The sequence below is a fragment of the Diorhabda sublineata genome, chromosome 2 (assembly GCF_026230105.1).
Source record: "Diorhabda sublineata isolate icDioSubl1.1 chromosome 2, icDioSubl1.1, whole genome shotgun sequence".
Classification (NCBI taxonomy): domain Eukaryota; kingdom Metazoa; phylum Arthropoda; class Insecta; order Coleoptera; family Chrysomelidae; genus Diorhabda; species Diorhabda sublineata.
The window spans coordinates 3740596-3760606 of NC_079475.1; the positions used below are offsets into that span (position 1 = coordinate 3740596).

The window sequence follows — 20011 nt, forward strand, 5'->3', positions numbered from 1 at the left end:
ACAACAATTGATGAAAGACACATATTTTATCAAAATAATGAGGTAAAGTGAGGCTTGGAAAAGTTTTCTCTTGGTTGTTGAAAATTTCGTTGGTAACCATGAAGCAGCAAATTATGAAGAAGTTGTGCAAAATATTCTGAGAAATTTTTACTTTGGAGAAAAATATGAGTATTAAGTTACATCTCCGCAAACATCTACATAAATTTCCGGATAATTTAGAAAGTTATAGTGATAAGTAGGGAGGGTGGTTCCAACAAGATCTAAAAGTGATTAAGGAAGGGTATCAGGGTCGATGACATCGTCACATGATGTCATATTACTACTAGTCTTTGAAAAGAGATTGCCCTGCTGAAAAATTCATATAAGGCGTCTTGTGGAAATAAAGAATATTTTTTCGAAATTCACCTCTTTATTTCCTTCTCAATGTATCCCAATTTTTCAAAACATCACTGACATTAAAATATATCTTGTATTTTTTTCCGCTTTCTGAGTTTTGTAATGTAAAGTGAAAATGAAGAATCTTACAAAATCATTGGTTGAATTGTCTGTATAGATAAACCCAAAATCATTTTCATATCTAGGGCAACATAAGCTACCACAAGTTTTCTGATCAAAAAAGGGCGCCCAAATTTAGGCCGTTTTTAGGTGCATTGAGTTTTCCATTGGAAAACAGGGTGGAATGTTTTTATTTCGCTTATCTAACAAACGATTATTGGATATTTCGTCTTAAACAGGTCTAACGCTGATTTTTCTTATACAGTAGATTTTTCTTATACAAGAGAGAAAAATTCTTGTTCGGCAACTTCACCGCTTTATTTTCATTCATTTGTTCGGAAAATCCTGCAATGTCAATAATGGAGTAAACTAGGTGAATTGAATATTTGAAGTTTCGTAGTTTTGAGAGAAATGAATCGAAACCTTTAACGTGCTAGATTTTTATCTAAGAAAGGCAATTGGCCTTTTTATCGGCGAAAAAAATTGGATTTGTCAAAACGTATTTCTTCGATTTGAGACGCCATAATGCTGGACGATAAATTTTTTATCGAGAATAGCCAAATTAACGGATAGTGTTCAATAAACAAGGTAACTTTTTTGCCGTATATTAGGATTACAATAAACTATATTTTCTAGATATGTTGTAAAGTATTTCGTTTCTGCTTTGCATTATTTCCTATAGGCTATAGAAAAATCTTTGCCTAATGGGCCTTTGAAGCGGTAAAACCAGAGTGTTTTTCTTTTCAAATTCGGAGTCAAAACTAAATTGAACATATTTTTGTGTAACTGTTGCTATAGGTTTATAAATTTTTGAGAAATTTGATAGACTCAGAAATGATTGATTTTCGTTAGGTTTATGGATTCAGATGATTTTTGAACACAGTCATCCTTGTAGATAGGACATCTTTGGTTTTGAATTTCAGAAGGGTCAATGTTACCCATTATCCTCAATATCAAAAGGAAAAAACAGCATTCTTAGTTGTGCAAAATAGATATTTTTAACTGTGATGGGTATGTATTCACTTTCCAAGTTGTTACAATGAATCTCTAATATTTGGGAACGAGTATTTGTCACCTACAGTAACTTCATTTAATTTTCTATAGTCTGTCATAACACGATTCTTTGTTTGCAGAGTTTTTATTGATTTATTATTTATACATAATTCTGGTCATCTCATATTTATGGATTTGAAAATACCAATATTTTGATTCCTTTGTTAAATAGTACTGCGTATCCATCTAGATACAAAATTCAGTTATTATTATCTGTTTCCAGTCATCTTAAGTAGGGCATTTGTTCATATGTTCATTCTATTTCTTGGGCCACCCTTATAGTATCATTTTTGTGTTTGTGTGAAATATCGTTAGTTTTAGTCTTATAGTGTAACCTCAATTTCCCCGGCAGAAGACTCTTCCTCAGGGAGTGGTATTCAGCCTCAGTTAAAGTATATAAATAACTGATACTCAGATACAATGAATATTAAATTGGACGCCATTAGCTTTTTAACGAACGATATAAAAAATTAAATTAAAAACAACTCAGACTCATTTATATATTAAAGATAAGGCTGGGACTTATCTATGGAAATCCAGGATGGCTGCAACCACCCAGATGTTGGAGTGAGTTGAATTCGTAGTAGAAACTCCCAACTTGGCGGATGTAAAATTGCGAAAAAAATACAATGAGGAAGGAAACGGGAGCACAGATAGAAATTACGGAAAGAGGAACATGTAGAAAGAACAAATTTCAACAAAAGGAGCATATGCCCTAAGATATAAAAAAATTGAGTTTATATTTTTTTAAATATAACTAAATAGGTATTTGTTCTGTTCCCCAAATAAATAGGAAATACGAATTGATATGAAAACTATTGTAGTACAAAATGTGTTTAAAATAGAAGGAAATCCATAGAGATAACTGAAATTTTTGTGAGCACATTGAAAAAGCAAAGAAAAACTTACCAGGGATCATAAAATCATCACAAATTTACGTTTACTTGTGTAGATAGATAGAGGAACAGTTCGAATCAATTTCGAGGTTTTATTGAATGTCACGAATGGATTGGTAGGTTGATAACAATCAATTTCTAGGAAGGTAGAATAAATAAATTCAAAGTAATTTGTTCAATAAACTATGCAGTTTTAGTGTGTGTTCTGAAAAACTGGAACTCAATAACTAATCGAAATCAATACCTCAATTACAAATAAACACTTGGTGTGAATAGTTGGAAATTATTATTTTAGGCTTAAAAGTCAACAATCCAGCACCTGTATCAATGGTTTGTTCTATATTGGAAAAGATGTTTGCAGATTAACCATAAATATGTTTTACATAAACATCTGTTCAACACAATCTAGCTCGGGATGACTGGAGCTCATGGTTTGAATGTGTTCAAAGAGGTCTGCAAACTAGCACACCATTATCAAACCTACAGTCCTAATTGACAGTATAATCGTTATTAAAATCACTTAAACATTGTGAGTAGATTCATATTTATATTTTTCCGCGCTGCCGCGTCTTTGGACCCAATATAGCCGAATATCTAGCGATCAGCATAAACGCGTTAAACTTTTATTCAAAAAGAATAGTAGTGAGAGTGATAATTTACCTTTGGGGAGTCACGAAGTGGTTTCATTGTGGGAATATTGATTGCAAAAATCCTTCTCTTTCAAGATATTGTACTTTTATAATATTTACTCAAATTTGATTTTGGAAGTGAAGTTTTCTAATTCAAAACATTTGTTAAACACATTTTAAGCTTGTCTAAGAATATATTTTACTTCTCTTGAATTAAAAAAAGCATTTTTACATTTATTTATCATAACTATTTAATATCTATTTGCTCCGTTTATTTTATATTTCGGAGATATCCGGTGGTCCTTCGATTTTTAATGGTTTAAAACGCGAGTTGTTACCAGCATACAACATTCGATCAATAGTGAACCTTTCAATCAGTTTTTACAGTATAATAATAAAAAATATTAGTACAATGCTTGTTAGTTGATTGCTTCATAAGATGAAATATTTTTCACATAAACATCTGTTCAACACAGTCAGGCTCGGGATAGCTACAGCCCAGGGTTTTAATGTATTCAATGAGTTCTAGATTCGATAAATTTAAACTTGGTTATTAAGTGTACCTGGGGGCTTAGCTTGCGGGCGGCACTGTTGAAGATCACTAGTATAATCAAGATGTAGATTCATGAATCTTTTGTTCGATCTATTTATCATCAAAGATCTTGTATTCATTTCTATTGCAAACTAGCATACCATTAACCCTAAACCATAAACTAGAGTCATAATTGGCAGTACAATAGTTAATAGTCATATCTGTTTTCACTGTATACGAGGTCTGGCTGTTAAGTAACGGAACTTGTTACACAAAAGGGTTCAATTATAAAATTTATTCTACATTAGAATGCTTCCCTTCAATATTCTTCCCTCCCCTTACCACACACTTTTCCATACGTTTTTTTTCAAAGGATTGAAGCAGAGCTGGAAGTCTTCTTTGGTGATGGCCTTTAGGAGCCCTGACGTTTTTTGCTTTACCGCTTTCATCGACTCAAATCGGGTCCCTTTGAAAGCCCATATTTTTCTAACGTTTCAAGGAAATCTGAGCAGACCCATTGACGCAAGACCTTCTGGTCAGGAGGCAGATTTGTTTCTAGTTTTCTAACTGTTTCTTTATCGGCGTTTACAGCCTCGGTAATCATCCGGATGCTCATTCAATGATCTGCACGCACAATTTGGTTGATTTTGGTACTGTTTCCGGAATTGAAACAGTCACAAGGTGACCTGGGTACTGGTCATCTTCAGTGCTCTCTCGGCCCTCACTAAAGCGCTTACACTAATCAAACACATGCGCACCAGATAGAGAATTGTCCCCATAGGCTTGTTCAACAATTTATTGCACTCAGTCGGAGTATTTTTCAATTTAACGAGAAATTTGAGATTGATACGTTGCTCCTGTTTTTCGTCACACATAGTTTTCGGTACGAGAAAAAGACACATTTGTTTCAAACTGCTACTGCATAAATACTATAATAGTGACGGAAACGAGTTTTGAGACGTGCATTGACAAGATATCTAGATACCCAATGCACTACTCGTTTTTTTTCCACCCGTCTAGTGCGCCCTCTAGGCGCTCAGTCTCGTTATTTAATAGCCAGACAATAGTTAAAAATATTTGAGGTGATTGCTTATCAATATATTCATATGTCAAATGCATCATAAAAGTATAGATTTTTTCGATCATAATTGTTATCAGAGGGTACATAATTCAAATCATGGGTGCTATTAAAAGAAGAATTTATTTCTTAAAACTAGTGTTAGATCAATTGTTCTTGAGGTATGAAATCCAGATTCCGTCCAATTACTAAAATATACATAAACAAGCATCTACTTAATATTATACAGTTAATTTTATAGAAGAATTATAAATTTGATGCAGATTCATTTTATTATTGTGATGGTGACCCCAATCTAAGTGGGATGTCTGGCCTATGTAAGTGCCATACAGAAACGTGTGACAAACATTATAAAGTAAGAACCAATCATGGTCTTCCAAAGATTTGTGTTCAAAATAGCAATATATTATCAATAATACAATGAAGATATTTCTTTTCAAAATCGACGTGCCGTACAGATGCAAAACTGCAATCAAAGTGACAGCGACAGGATTTGTATGTGTATGTAGAAGAATACAGTGATTCTTAAATTTGCTTGCATATTAGTAGTGAGATTTAATGCACTATATCATAGTAGTTTCTCAACTAACAATAAGTAATATTTGTTTTACCTAGCATAAAAACCAGATTACTGTCTTTTAAGCCGAAGTATCAGAGAGCACAGCTGTTATAAAAGTCATAACAATCGAAATGTTGTACTCTATACTTGTGCAAAGTCCCATATAAACTGGTGAAAGATAGCTGCAAGGTCTAACTAGTTTAAATCCCATGTCACTCCTGCAACGAAAATGTTGATTAGCTCGCTTGACTGAGATCATCTATATGCATCTGCAGACCACTCACACGTGTGAGGTGCAAACACATGAGCAAGTATTTCAGTTTGCTGAGTAACTTTGACAGGATAAAACCAAGAAAAGGTTCTTCACCACCTATCTCCTTAATCCTTAATGCCATGAACACTGTAATACTGAAAATTGTTGATATCCTAGAAGTTTCTTCTAACTTTCATCTAACAATAATATAAATATATATGAACATATAAATACAACAGACCTTTAAGGCACCTAGTCGGACTGCTAGGCAACATTTAGATCCAACATATCCCAACGGTTAGATTGGTCGTGGAGGACCCCAACATTGGATTCCTCCATCTCCAGAGTTGGATCCTTGTGATTTCTGTTTATTGGGTTATCTCGAATCATTAGTCTACACGAAACCATAATTGATGCTAACAATTTGAAGAATTGTATTCTTTAGCGTGTGACACCATAAGAAATACACCTCAAATTTTTAGACGTGTACGACAATCCATGACACGTAGGCAACGTTCATGTATTTTGTCTAGAGGTGGTTATTTCTAGCATCTATTATTAGTTACAGTGTTTACTTTTTTTAATGCAGCTTCTGGGTTTGGGAAAAAAATTAAGAATGAAAAAAAGTATTTTCGAATGGAACAAGTTGTTGTTGGCCACTGTCACAAGTCATAACCCTAAGCGTTTTCCTAGCACGCCCTCACTTATTTAATGACAATGACAAATTTATTCCATTTTGCTGTTTTATACTATACATTACATTCTATTGTTATTTTATTTTCGATTTTCATTAGAATAGTTCATTTCAATTAGTTTCATCACTTTGTACAATTTCTATTTGCATTGAATGGTGATGATAATTGAAGAAAAATGGGACAAAATCTCAAAAACACAGATACACCTTCAGACAAATTTATCAAAGCTAACACGTATAATAAATAAGATATACAAACGTATACAATTGTAGTATCAAGGATCATGATCGATTTAATTTTCTATTTCAAAATGTGACATTAACACTTATTGGTCTAATTTTTATCATTAACAATTGAAAAAAGTATTATTTTTACATCGAGCGTTGAATAATGTTTCCCAACGCATTCCATACAATATTTTAGAATTTTTTTCTTCCAATAGGTTCTGACTATTTCAGTTGTGGAAGAAATTATTGCTTAATATCATAGTAATGATCAAGCAGTTGTCTTTGGTTATGTGAATAATTTTATAACTACTAAGTTTACCACTGCTAAATCGCCCTTAGATATTATATGTAAAATACGCAAATTAATATCCCAATTGCTTGTACAACGAAGTATCCCAATTATTACAAGACGAATTATCATCAATATAACATCTTATATCTGTAACTATAATTTGTTTTCTCTGTGTGATTTGCTTGAGGATGATAACGAGCGTTATAAAGAATTTTTTGCACTTCATACTGCGAAACAGATAAATTGAAAACAGTACCACTGTCAACAGAAAAAATCCGCGAAACTCCGAAAAGAAGAAAAACTTGGTTTTCCATAAATTTCACAATACTCTTAGCAGTTGCGTGAGGCATTGGATGGACAAAACAAAATTTAGTGAACCAATCAGTAATTATTAAAACAAATGTTTTACTAGACTTTGATTAGACCTATTAAATCAGCCATAGAGAATTAATATCCTCAGAAAGACCCATGATATCAACTTTAGATAAATTTTGAGTTTTACAAGAAGAACAAATTAGACATTCATTCACGTAGCGATATACAGAAATTTTTAGTTTAGGCCAATAGTAGAGTTCAGAGATACGAGAAATAGTTTTACATATACTCAAATGAGCACGTAATTAATTATCATGAATAACTTTAATATGTCAATTCTGTTAGAATTGTTGTTCTAACGTAGAAGTGAACCTAGCATCTGGTTTAAAAGTACTTACGTTAATAATGGAAAGTAAAGAACGGGATAAAGAAGAATGAGAGATGAATCTCTGGTACAGGGATGGATACCGATTTGAGGCTCGCATTGGCAGGATCCCATGACCTGAAGTGGTAATTCGTGCTAGGGACAAGAGAGGAATAACTACCCGCCACCATTAACAGAAACTGAGTTGTCATTTTTATATCTTCTTCTTGTTCTATCTTTTATATAGCCACTCTGCCTGTTTCTTTCTTTTGTTGTGCTTTTATTATCGCTCCAGCTTTTGCAGGGTCGATCAATACTTCTACTCCCGACCGGCGATTTGTCTCTTGCGATCTTTACTACCCTATCATCTGTCATTCTACTTATATGGTTGGACTCTGTACCACACTTATTGGATCTATGTAAACTTCTCTCTGAGTAGCTCAAATGAAAAAAGACTGGAATACTTATCGAATGTTTTCTAATATTTGAGCTTTTATTTTGAATTCTTATATATTTTTTTATTGTAAGGATTTTTTCCTGGCGAAGAAAATCTGTTGAGTATTTGCAAAAAACAGTATTTTTCATTGAAGGTTAACTCGTTGGTAACAGGGTTCCACTAATGAAAAGTGCGACAAATGTTAATTTGCGGTATGTTTTATGTCAATTTCGAGATTGTATTATACCTATAAATTTAGATAACGGCTAAAAGTTTCGAAGAAATTAATAGCAATCATTTCATACAATATTCCATTACGAGAACATGGTAAAGTCATTACTTCTCAACAAATAATTATCAACTGTAAGAAATAATCATTTGAATCAAAATTGCACTCATACAGTGTGGAAAATCGAAACTAAATGGATTAATCACTACGGTCATACACGATAATTTGAACCCTTCCTTCAATCCCATTTGAATGATAGGTATAGATAGGTATAGATCTCAATTTCTTATTCACACCATTTGTGTTGAAGAACTTTTAGATAATTGGAAAAGAGATGACATTAATGAAGAGTGATACTACCTAATGCTATAAGAACAAAAATTTGTGGTTATACCTTATCATTAAAAGTTTTGTTAATTCTAGAGGTTTCTTCAATCAATATTCATCATTATATTTATTTTGTAAAAATTTAAGTTTAAAAAACAGTGAAGGGTTGAGATGATTTTATAGAAAACAATAAAATTAAGCAACTAAATACCAAATCATCCTCTATTGTCACAGCCTCTTAATTATATTAATCAACAAGCTCGCAACGACTTCTGAATTTACATATGAATATGGGATACCTCTAAACCATCTCAAGAGCTTTGGTAAAATCCCAGTTTATATTACAGTCATGGTCTAAAATCGAATGGCGAAAGAATGATGCTTTCTCTTGCAATGTTAAATAAAGTGAATCCTTTCCACTTCTATAAAATGAGAATAGAACAAGAAACAACAAAAAACGGTTATTTTCTTTATGATAGTTTTCAAATAATGAAATTCTATGTAATCAGAAAACAATATACAAACTTAAAGTAACATTTTGAAACTAATATGATTATAAAGGCCGATTGACAAGATTCAATACAACGTGTAATGCAATGCAAGACGCAATAATTCTTGAACAAAAGCATGCGCAGATGAACTGCATCTGATTGTTTCATGCAAGGTCTCGCACTTGCAACATTATCGGTTCTGTGCCATTTTTATTGCATGCCAGCTGCAATTCTAGGGAGAAATCTAGTTATTTCTGTCCCAACCACCACCAAATGTCAATCTCAGATCGGCTATGGTTCGTAAAACTTATCTTTATTATATCCATTGTTAAACTAGACAAAAAATATTGAATAAAATTTGAAGTTAGGATTTTGTTTATTTATGGAAATTTGGTAAGCGACAGCCATGATGCAATAGACTTGCATAATGGTAAGCGAAGTGCAATATTCTTCCATGCTTTATTTCGATCCTGCATGCAATATTTTGCATCATGTCAAGTGGCCTTTGTGGCCCCAACCCTTGGTAAATTTTGAGTTCCACAAGAAGCACAAACTGGACATTTATTCACGAAGCGATATACAGAATGTCTTAGTTTAGGCCAATGAAGTTGAGAGATGCGAGAAATAGTTTAACATATACTCAAATGAGCACCTAATTAATTGTCATGAAATAACTCTAATATGTCGAGTCCTATATGCAGATGAAGTTCAACTGATGTTTCATGCAAGTACTCGCACTTGCAACATTATCGGTTCTATGTCATTTTTATTGCGTGCAAGCTGCAATTCTAGGAAGAAGTCTAGTTATTTTTGTCTTAACCACTACTAAATGTCTGTCTCAGATTTTTGTTATATTCATTATTAATCTAGACACAAAATTTTGAATAAAATTTGAAGTTACGAATTTGTTTACTTTCACTTATTGAAATTTGGAAAGTGGCAGCCATGATAAAATGGCAAAAGTCTTGTCAAGCAACGTGCAATATTCGTCCATGTAATATTTTGCTCTTGCGAAAAATGCAGTCTATTTCTTGAATATTATATTGCATCATGTCAAGCAACCTTCAGAAGTCTAGGTATATTGTGAGTGAAGTTGATAGCGGGAGACGTCATATAAACTATAATTCAATTATACTTACAGATTAAAAATTTATTAATATCATTTCTACTCTGAAAGATAACCAAAACATCAATCACCGAGTCAATATTTCAATTTGTTTCAGTTTATCTACGAACCATCGAACTGTTTTTGTAATTAGATATGCAATATTTTAGGAATATTTCATTTTTCTACATAGAATATTTTGAAATGGAGCTCCGGCATAATAATTCGATTGACTTTTGTCACATGTAATTTAAGTGGTAATTTCACAGTTATTCTGAGAAATATTCCTTCGCACTTTCAGATGTCAGGAAAATTTTTGAATTGCTTATATAAATCCTACCTTGAAATTTTTTTCAGAAACTCTCATCTACCAAATTTTGTCAAAAAACAACTTGCATATTTTAATCCCATCTGAGGCAATTTTCTCTATAAATCATAGACACGGTAAGTATTGTACCTTGAGTGTAATTTCATAGAAGAACCATATCATGTACATTGAATGGTGATTCATCCTATACTACAATTACAAAATTGATAACCTCGTGTTCTGTATAGTCTTCAGTTTCTTACGAATTATCTGCGCGTCTGTGATATTTTTACTGTCCACTAATAGGCTGGTATTCTGTTTGATATACACCGCTTCTTGAAAATGCAATGAATACCGATTTGGGCGAAACGACTTCACTAAAGTCGTTATTTTTGATTGTGCGTGAACAAGCTCTTGTTTCTCCAATTTTCTAATGTTCCTTCGTTAAAAAGTTTCACTACATCGTTTTTATTAATAGCTTTGATGATCAACCTCGAAAATAATATAGTTGTAGTCGCCGATTGATCAATTTTTGCTGACTCCAGTAATCTCCCTCAAGGTTTTCATGTGATAATATCTCTATTTTAGAGAAAAAATGGTTCATACAAATGTTGATGAGGCAAATTAGATCGGTTTTTAGCTATTCCTCTCTTTTGTTTTGTTTTGGCTTATAACCTTTGTGTGTCAATTTGTATATCATATATGGAGTTTTTTTTTGTTTTTTATTAGTTTCAGAAATAATCAAGATATCTGCTTTTATTTTATCGGCAGTAACCAGAGCCAAGTCAGGTGCCGATTAGCTTCTCTTCATTGATTTTTAATATTTTCATTCCGATTTTGATATTTAATTGTATTTGAGCATTCTGCAGTTCCAGTTAATGTCCTGATTCAGTATGAAGTAAGGTGAATTTTACATTGAGTGACTTCGATCTAATGAGAATTACAGCTTAATTTTCAGGTAAACTTCTCGTAATATTTATGTATGATCGTAAATTGGCTGTGACTATGTCGATGTCATTCCTAATTCCTCAAGGAGCATTGAGATAGTTTTGGTACCTCCTGAAATTCTCTTTCGATTGCCACTGGCAATCGAACCACTGGCACTAGTCCCTTTCACGACTTTGCTTAGGCCATTTTCATGTGAAAAATATGTCTCTTTTTTATGTTTGTCTGACGCCTACTACACTTGGGTTGAGTCCATCTTAACGAATTTCAGCAAATTTGCGTCGATCTTAACGAATTTCAGCAAATTTGCGTCGATCTTGTGAACTTATTTTCTAGAGATCGTCTTTAAGTTCCATGCCAATATGGATTTCCAGTGTGGATTTGTTTCTCAGCGGAAGTACGTCGCAGTCGCTAGATGACATAAGCCTTGCTTATCAGAACAATGTAAGTTATTAATTCTTATTGGTAATCAACGTTAATACTTTTGGAACATTTTAAGATGGTGTACTTAATTGATGTCCATATTGTTATGAGAGAATAATTTTGGAAAATATCACCATATGCACACTAGATACAGTATAAATTGTACAAGATTGATTAAAAAACTCTTTGACTTTGTTTCTGTGAAACATGGATCAAAAATGAAAGATATTTTTGAGAACAGCAACATAGTGATTTTTTATAGTTATCATTTCACCTTAGGACCACAAACCACCCATCATAGACGATTTATACATATAAACAGATTAAATATAGAGCATTAGAAAAGTCGTTCTGATAACAAGTTTATAAAAATGATGCGGAAGTGAAAATGGTTGGATATTGCGCTCATTGGTGCACTCTGTGCTATTTTTGTGTTATCTGAACTTTTTCGACTTTTGGAAAATCACCAATGAAAGTTATAATTCGGTTGGTGAAATTTTGATGAATGTTAATATCTTGCGATTTCATCAATTCTATCAGGATGCTTCTAGATACGTTTTAAAAGATATCTGGTGTAAAAAAAATTTAACTCAGGGTTCTAGCATAGTTCATGTTATCAAGTTCCATCAACTTTCTCAGTATGTATTATAAATAGCATTGTACAAGTTTCAAGTTCAATTTTTTCTCTATTGATACATGGTGAAATATCTTTTTAAACAAAATTGAAGATTTATAATATCACTCTTAAAGTCTATTGGTTTCAATTTCATTTGAGTGAGGACATAAATGCTTACATCAGAACAAACTTTTTTGTGACGGATGTCAGATTAGTAGTTTAGACTTGAGCCCTTGGATTTCGTCATTTATTGAATCAGAGCTAATACCATAGTCGGGAATCTTCTAAATATAGATTTGTATCTCGGGCGGGTAGTAGTGTGAAGACTGTTAAATCGAAACGTCAATTTTTTATCAATCTTTCATAAATTATTGAAAAAAAAATAATTTTGAAACCAGAGACCTAAAATCAAGAAATTTACAAGCTTTATTATAACAATGCTTAGATATTGCCGGCGTAGCATCAGCTCTATTCGTTGAATATGTGGGCTAGAGTGAAAGAATTGCGATTTAGTTCAATTTTCAAAAATCTTTAAAATATTCATTTAAATTGTATGGAGTAGTAATGTAAATCGAATGCTCAAAATAACTGTCATGCTCGAGTTGATAACGATATATCTGTATAGGTCTATATTTTCAGTAGACTTCTTCAAAGTAATTAAGATTTTGTTTTTGACTAGATCATCTGATTACTTTTCAGCCAGCCCTAATTTTAATATGATATGAATATATTGAGGGGCACAAAGTAAACAAAAATAATAACTATCATATATTTGTTCATAATGTTCTGTATAGAGAGAGAGAGAGAGATTCGTTGTGAAAAATTAGGAAGGAAGGTTTTTTTTTTGTAATTTGGTTATGATTTGCTTAAGCCCTGATATAGGAATTTTTTCCTCTGCAGGGCTGGGTGTGTGCGTATTTTGTTGGGGAGTGTTTGCTCGGCTGCTTCTAGCGGTGCAGTTATATTTTTTTTTTGTTCAAGATTTTTTTTTTCTTTTTATATATTTTTTTTGTTTATTTTTGTTTTTTCTTAATCTAATTGGGGGTGGGCTGGTACAGCTGCGGCTGTATTATTCCCTATCGTCGGACATTTGTCTGGAGAATCGGTTCTCGAGGTTGCAGGGAAACCGCAGAAAACCTGCAACTCCGACGATGGATGACAATGTGGGTGTGTGTTGGGGGTAGGAATTTATCTGATTGATATGGGAGCTACTATTGAGGAAATTGAGGAAGGATGAGGAGGGTCTCTTTCGCAACGGAATTCTTGATTCTATGGATCGAATCAATTAGAAGGGGCTTGGAGGTCATTTAGGCGGCTTGGAATGGGGGTTATGTCAGTATTGACATAAATGGTGTTGCTAGGGCTAAACCTACACTTTTTCAGTGGGACGTGTTTGGTTTCTGGGTGAAAGCGAAATGGATGCGGTTACCCACGCCGCTGGTTACGGTACAATTATAACCGTAAAAAGGGGGAATGAGGCGTTGTATCGTTTCGGCTACTAGCGCCCGAGAAGTAGGGATGGCATTCATTATTGTTGTTGCCAGGATTTCAATTAGAATTTTAGTGTCAGTAGACAGGTCATAAGGGGTTTGAGGTTTTTCTAGGGTGACTGGGGCTGTATCCTGGGGGGCTTTCGGAGTTTCAATCCTTATCGGACAGCGGGGGTGGAAGGCGGGGTGAGGTCCACCGCAATTTTTACAGGTAGGGGAGTTAGCTTTTGGGCATTTTTCTGGCTTGTGACCACCACAGGGTGGACAAATAGGTTTGGCATTGCAGGTGTCTGCGGAGTGGCCGGTAGATGAGCAACGGTTGCAATATTTGGGGACTGCGGGTATGGTGTTTGAATTTGAGGCCTCGTAGGAGTGCGAAAGCCCATGGAAGTTTATACCCTTGGTTAGGGCATGATGATAGGTGGTTTCCGAATCTGTAATAATTCGGAACATGGATGTGGGTTTATTTGTGGATCTAGCTATGATCCTCCAAGTTTTAATGACAGGGAATTTCAGGATAGAGAGGATCTCCAGGAACTCTTCTTCGGTGTAAGATTGGTCTACATTCTTGCAGACCAGAGAAAAGGTAGTTTTTTTGGTTTTAGTGGTTAGGGACTCGTTGGAGAGAGTTTATCGGGATTACGACGATTTTCTCGTCGCCTATGGCGTAACGGATTTTCCTTGCCAACGTTTCGTGATGAAACGTGGAAGGAATTTTGAGGAGGGCGGTTCCATTGGGGTTAGCTTTGAGAAAGCTCATTTGTCCCCTCAACAGCTCTTGCGTGTTGAGGAGATTGTAGAGCTCTCTCTGTGAGGTATATTTTGTTGGGAGGTTTCTCAGATTGAGTGTTTGAAGTGGAGGACCTTGAGCGGAGGTGTGAGATTGAGGTTGTTGTTGGGTGATGGTTTGGGATTGTTGGTGGGTTCTAGGGGTCTGGGATTGTTGGTGGGTTCTGGGGGTCTGGGGTTGTTGGTGGGTTCTGGGGCTCTGGGTTTGAGATGGTGCTTGGGGTTTAGTGGTGTTTTGGGTAATTTTATTTGGCTTTTGGGTTTAGGTGGATGCTTGGGGTTTAGTGGTATTTTGGGTATTTTTTTTGGCTTTTGAGGTATTGAGATTGACTTGGAATTTAGAGGGGGAATATTGGTTTTGGGGATCGCGCCTAGTTGGGTATAATCAACCCGCTGGGATTTAGAGTTGGACGATTTCTGCGAGACCCTAGATGCATAGGAATCCGCAGATGGTGCTGGTGAGGAGCTTCTACTATTCTCGAGTGACTTCCGTTCGATATAATCAATGGCATTGCGAATTTGGGTGAATTGATGTGGATTGTACCGCGAGAGTTCTGCGACCATTTCTGCGAAGGTTTTTTCCTCAGAAGGAGAATTGGGGTTGGTTGGGAGTGGTGGGAATTCATCGACGGTGGATACTGGTTTACTTCGGGTTTGTATAGGGGAACGGGGTACTCGTGGCATTTTCAAAAGTGAAATGGGTGAAATTAAAAAGATCGATAGAGTCAGATCAAGTGGGATCAAGGAATAAGGATTTCGAAAATTGAAATCCTTTGTTAGTACCTAACAAGAGTTGGCTATCAAAGCCGACAGCGGACTCACTGCCGGAGGGAGTTTCCTCCCGGTTAAAGAATTCCTGACCCTTTTGATTGCCTGTTAGTGTTTTATAAAAATGAAAATAATATTCACCTGAAACTGGCTGATCCTAGGACTCACGTTGGTTCTTGAAACACTTGCCCCCGAAAGGGTTTATTTCATTATAAAAAAAAGCCCCGAAAAGGGCAGATAGGTGGAGCAACAAAGCCCCGAAAGGGGCATTTTTTGCAACGGTACACGTTAATATGACGACTTTCTTTGTCAGCGAGAGTTTGAATCGCAGTAGGCGACCCTGCGTTTACCGGTGTGTTTTCTGAAAAAAAACAGTGACCGATTATACAGTAGTCCTTTAATCCGTACTTGCGACCTTCTCGTAGCGCTCTAAGAAAGCAACTCGTGATGTTCTGTATAATCGAGGATCTCAATAAATACTCAAGTTCAACCAGTATTGAAATTGATTGAAATAAATCTATTTTACAATTTTTATATTAACTGGCACCATATATTTATAATTAACTGATAAATTTCAAATTTTTAGAAAATGTAACCAGAGATTTAAGGAGATACAACGAATTTGGATACAAAATGTTTTCTCTAAGTTCTTCAGCCTTCTTCTTCTCCCTCCCCTTCACCTCCTTCTCCACCCTCACCTTCTTCGCCTCCTTCACCTTCTCCTTCACCTTCTCCTTCACCTTCTCCTCCCTCTCCTTCTTGTGGTGCTTCTTCATTTTCATCACCTGAATAAAAATTATACATATAGTATATGAGTAAGGTGTTGATAGATTAGAAATTTCTCATTTCCTAGACATTTCTATATTCAATACCTTGATTGATTTTAATTAACAATGGGTTTTTTATAGAGATTTTTCACGTTTAGTCGTTACTTCGGTCTTAATCAAAATATAACATAACATTGACAACTATGATCTATTATATTAATGGACTATGAATATCAAAAGACAATCAACTGAGGCCACACGCAGATTTCGTGTACTAAGTTGCCGAAATACAAATTTTAATGTTTGTAAACTATCAGTTTAAATTATTGATAATTGAAATGAAATTCATAGAAGCGAACTCTGAATGTTTTCTGGTAACCACTGCTATTTCATATCATACAATATTATTATGGAAATATATTGAATATAAAAATCGTACTAAGTTGTTACTTCTTGAAAAATCATAAATATCTTGTACTTTGTTGCTTGATTTTTCTCCATCTTGTTTGCTGAACCAGAAATTTAGATTATCTTTTCGACAAAAAGTTAGTTATTCGTTATTTAAAACACAATTAATTTGAACCTTCTCACTAGTTGAGTCTGGTTTTGTCAGTATCAACTAAATTGGATTAGTTGGAGATCCTTTGAGGATAGTAAAAAAATACTTTATTTACAGGGAATGAATGCACACTTTTTGTTCGTGAAAGTTTCTGCATAGTTAACCTCTACGCATTGGAATCGATAGTCTCTTCAAATTGTCGTCGCAATGGGATTAATTCGATTGAAAGGTGAGGAATTCTTAATGCATGATTCAATTTCCGTTTCTTCTATCTCATAATAATGAGTAACTTATAATTGATTGTTTATATCAACAATGATTTTTTGTGGTTAAACCGGATTTTGTGTTGATGTCCCATCATATTTTGATAAAGACCAAAATAGGTGAAACGGCAATATCTAACTGTTTTTGGAAACTAATTTTCTATCAAAAGACAACTAAAATCAAGACGATTCATCAAGAAAAACAAATAAATAGTTTAAGAAGTTAAAAAGATGAAGAAAGTCATATTTATATTTGATGAACATTTTCAAATAACATATGAAAACATATTATAACTATGTAATGAATATCTAAATGTAAATCATTCATACATAGAAATTTTATCAATAAATCCTGGACTGGACTGCAAACAATTAGTGATGCATTTATACATTTATGAATTTTCAAGTACATTATTAATAGAAGAATTCAGTTTCCAATATAAGCATCTTGATCTAATGACAATTGAGATAGAAGTATGTATGAAGTATTTTAACAAACAGAGTAAATAGTTTATCTAAAACAATCAAGATTAATATAGATGAACTGCATATACGAATCATATTCATTCAATTGTAAAAAATAGAGTTAGGTTGGTATCTCTGAAACCATTGGTGATGTTCGCATTGAACATACTGTCTCTGGAGACGATCAATTGGTTCAGCCTCAGATAATGCAATTATGAGTGTTGATGTAGTGGTAGCATGAACAGGCTCAATAAATGGTCTTGAATCTATAATAAGATCCATAACCAGCAAACATTAACTATTAAGATGAAGAAATCGTAATATAATTTTAGAACACAATAATTTTTTTCGATTTCTTTCGAATTAAGCTTATTAAAGATAAGAAATACACCCTCTTAAATTTCATAAATAACAGTTGATTGTAGTTATTATGTTGAATATAATATTAAAGTTAAGAGGCCATGAAAGGATTTGTGAGTATTCAATGAAATAGGGAAATTCTAATCGTCTGTAAAGATATCTGTAAAATTATCAACAGAATCCAAAACAAGCAGGAATAGAATAAAAACTACCATATGAACAAATTCTGCCAAACACAAATTTATGATAGACATAAGAAGGAGAAATTTTTAAGAATCATGGAATCAACAGAAGGTGCCCAAGGCATGAGATGAGATAATGACAAACTAATTAAATATGCGGACAAGGACATATATAACGAGATAGCAGTACCGACCAGAAAAGATGCAACAGGAAACTGTAAAATTAAAAGGAAAGACAATAAAAAATATATCATGTTTTAAATATTATATATTCTCTTTATTCTAAGTTATTAGTCTAGGGCATTCAGATCAAAATCGACGGGTATAAAGAGAAATTGTTAATCAGAAGCTATCGAGATGCGGTTCTTTGCATTATCTTTATAAAGAGGTCACAAAAAAGTCTAGAAATAGTGGTTGCGTCATTTCTCGAAAACTCCAGTCTAGTGCAATAAATTCACTTTTCAGTCCAACAATTATAAAACGATTGGTAACTTGAAAAATTGCTCAAAGGTCGTTTCTCGGAAATGTTCGGGCTGAGTCCAATACTAGCATCGAAATTCACTGGAAGTGTACGGTGATAGTTGACAAAAATGTAAGTTCAATTCCTAATTTGATAATAAATATTAGAAATTATAAAAATATAAATTCAATCTACATTATAGATTTATAGATTAATATAAAAATTACTACTTTGGAGAAAAATAGTATCTACATGAAAGACATTGCGACTTTTTAAAATGGATTTGAAGAAGATCGTACATCTATCGACACACTAGAGTATCTTGCCGTCGACAACAAAAATCTGCTGTGTCAATCCAATTTAGCATACCAAAAAAACCGCGAAAAATGATTTTTGAACGATTTTGGGTTTGTTATCGTTTGATAACTGTCCGAGAAATTATGTAACTGAAAAATGCATTTATCACACCAGAAAGCAGTTTTTGAAAAATGGCTTAACCATTATATGTAAACTTCTCTGCGGCCGCTTTACGAAGACAATGCAAAAAACCACATCTCAATATCAACTGATTACAAGTTTTTCCGATTTGTCTCCTATCTTCTCTGGATTATATGGGAATCGTAGAGATAAAGATATTGACGAGAAAAGTGTCCAATGCTGGAAACTTGATCAAAAATATCAAATAAATAAATAATACCATATGAATGAATCAAAAGTTGAAAAGAAATGAAAAAACTTTGTAGGAATTGAAGATGGCAAAAAAAAACAGGGGAAGCGGGTACAAGGGAATGGGTACCACAGGAATCAGAGCCCTATTTTGACGCAAATTATAATTGGCAGTAGTTATTAATACCAAATTCAAAGATATGATACCTAGAGGTCTAAACTACATTTTTTCGAAACGCGAAACTATTCAATGTGTTATCACTTTCAAGGCAATTGCATCGAAAACAACTACATGCATGAAATTCTCCATCAACTACAATTATACTGGAAAAACAAATACATCATTCAAAATGTATGTTAAAAATAAACTAATAACTAGAGGCAGCATTCTAAGAATAAGTAGGTATAATTTTTCATTGAATGTTAAGAATTCTAAAAGGAATTATCCTCATCAATAACTTGACCTATGAGATAACTTATAGGAACTAGGGGACTAAAACTACTAGACACCCATAAGTATTAATATCATATTATTCGCTCTCAAAAATTTTTTAATACAATTTAAACTCTAATGTTGATGACAACTAAATAAAAGGCATATTTTCTATTTCTTTCCATAATAATTTCTATCTTACTCCGCTTTAAGTGAAATTATCAACTCTATTCAAGTTCTCCCAACTAAAATGAGCAGAAAAAAATTCGTAAGCAAATTGCTAGAAATGAACAGGAAGTGAACAAATAGTATGTCCTTGTTTTACAATTAACATGAACAAGTTAACGTCAAACAATAAACAGGATAACGATTTGAGTACTTTGGTATTTGATGATGATGGTATAAATCAATTAATGGTATAACGAATAACTCCTTATGTTTAATTGCTATCGAATAAATCATTTGATTATATTTACCCTTATCGTCTTCGCCTGCGGCCATTAATGCCATATTGTGCAAATAAACAGTTATTGTACATCCCA

General features: G+C 33.7%; 1 protein-coding gene across 4 annotated transcripts in view; it reads left to right on the forward strand.

Annotated features, from left to right (window-relative positions):
* The window catches only part of LOC130453367 (mesotocin receptor-like), a 178759-nt gene that overhangs the window by 10423 nt on the left and 148325 nt on the right, over nt 1-20011 (forward strand). For all 4 annotated transcript variants that reach the window (XM_056793072.1, XM_056793071.1, XM_056793073.1 and 1 more), the window contains one exon: nt 16758-16869. In XM_056793072.1, coding sequence (XP_056649050.1) covers nt 16848-16869 — 22 coding nt within the window. In that variant the 5' untranslated portion in view covers nt 16758-16847. The remainder of the gene's footprint in view (nt 1-16757; nt 16870-20011) is intronic.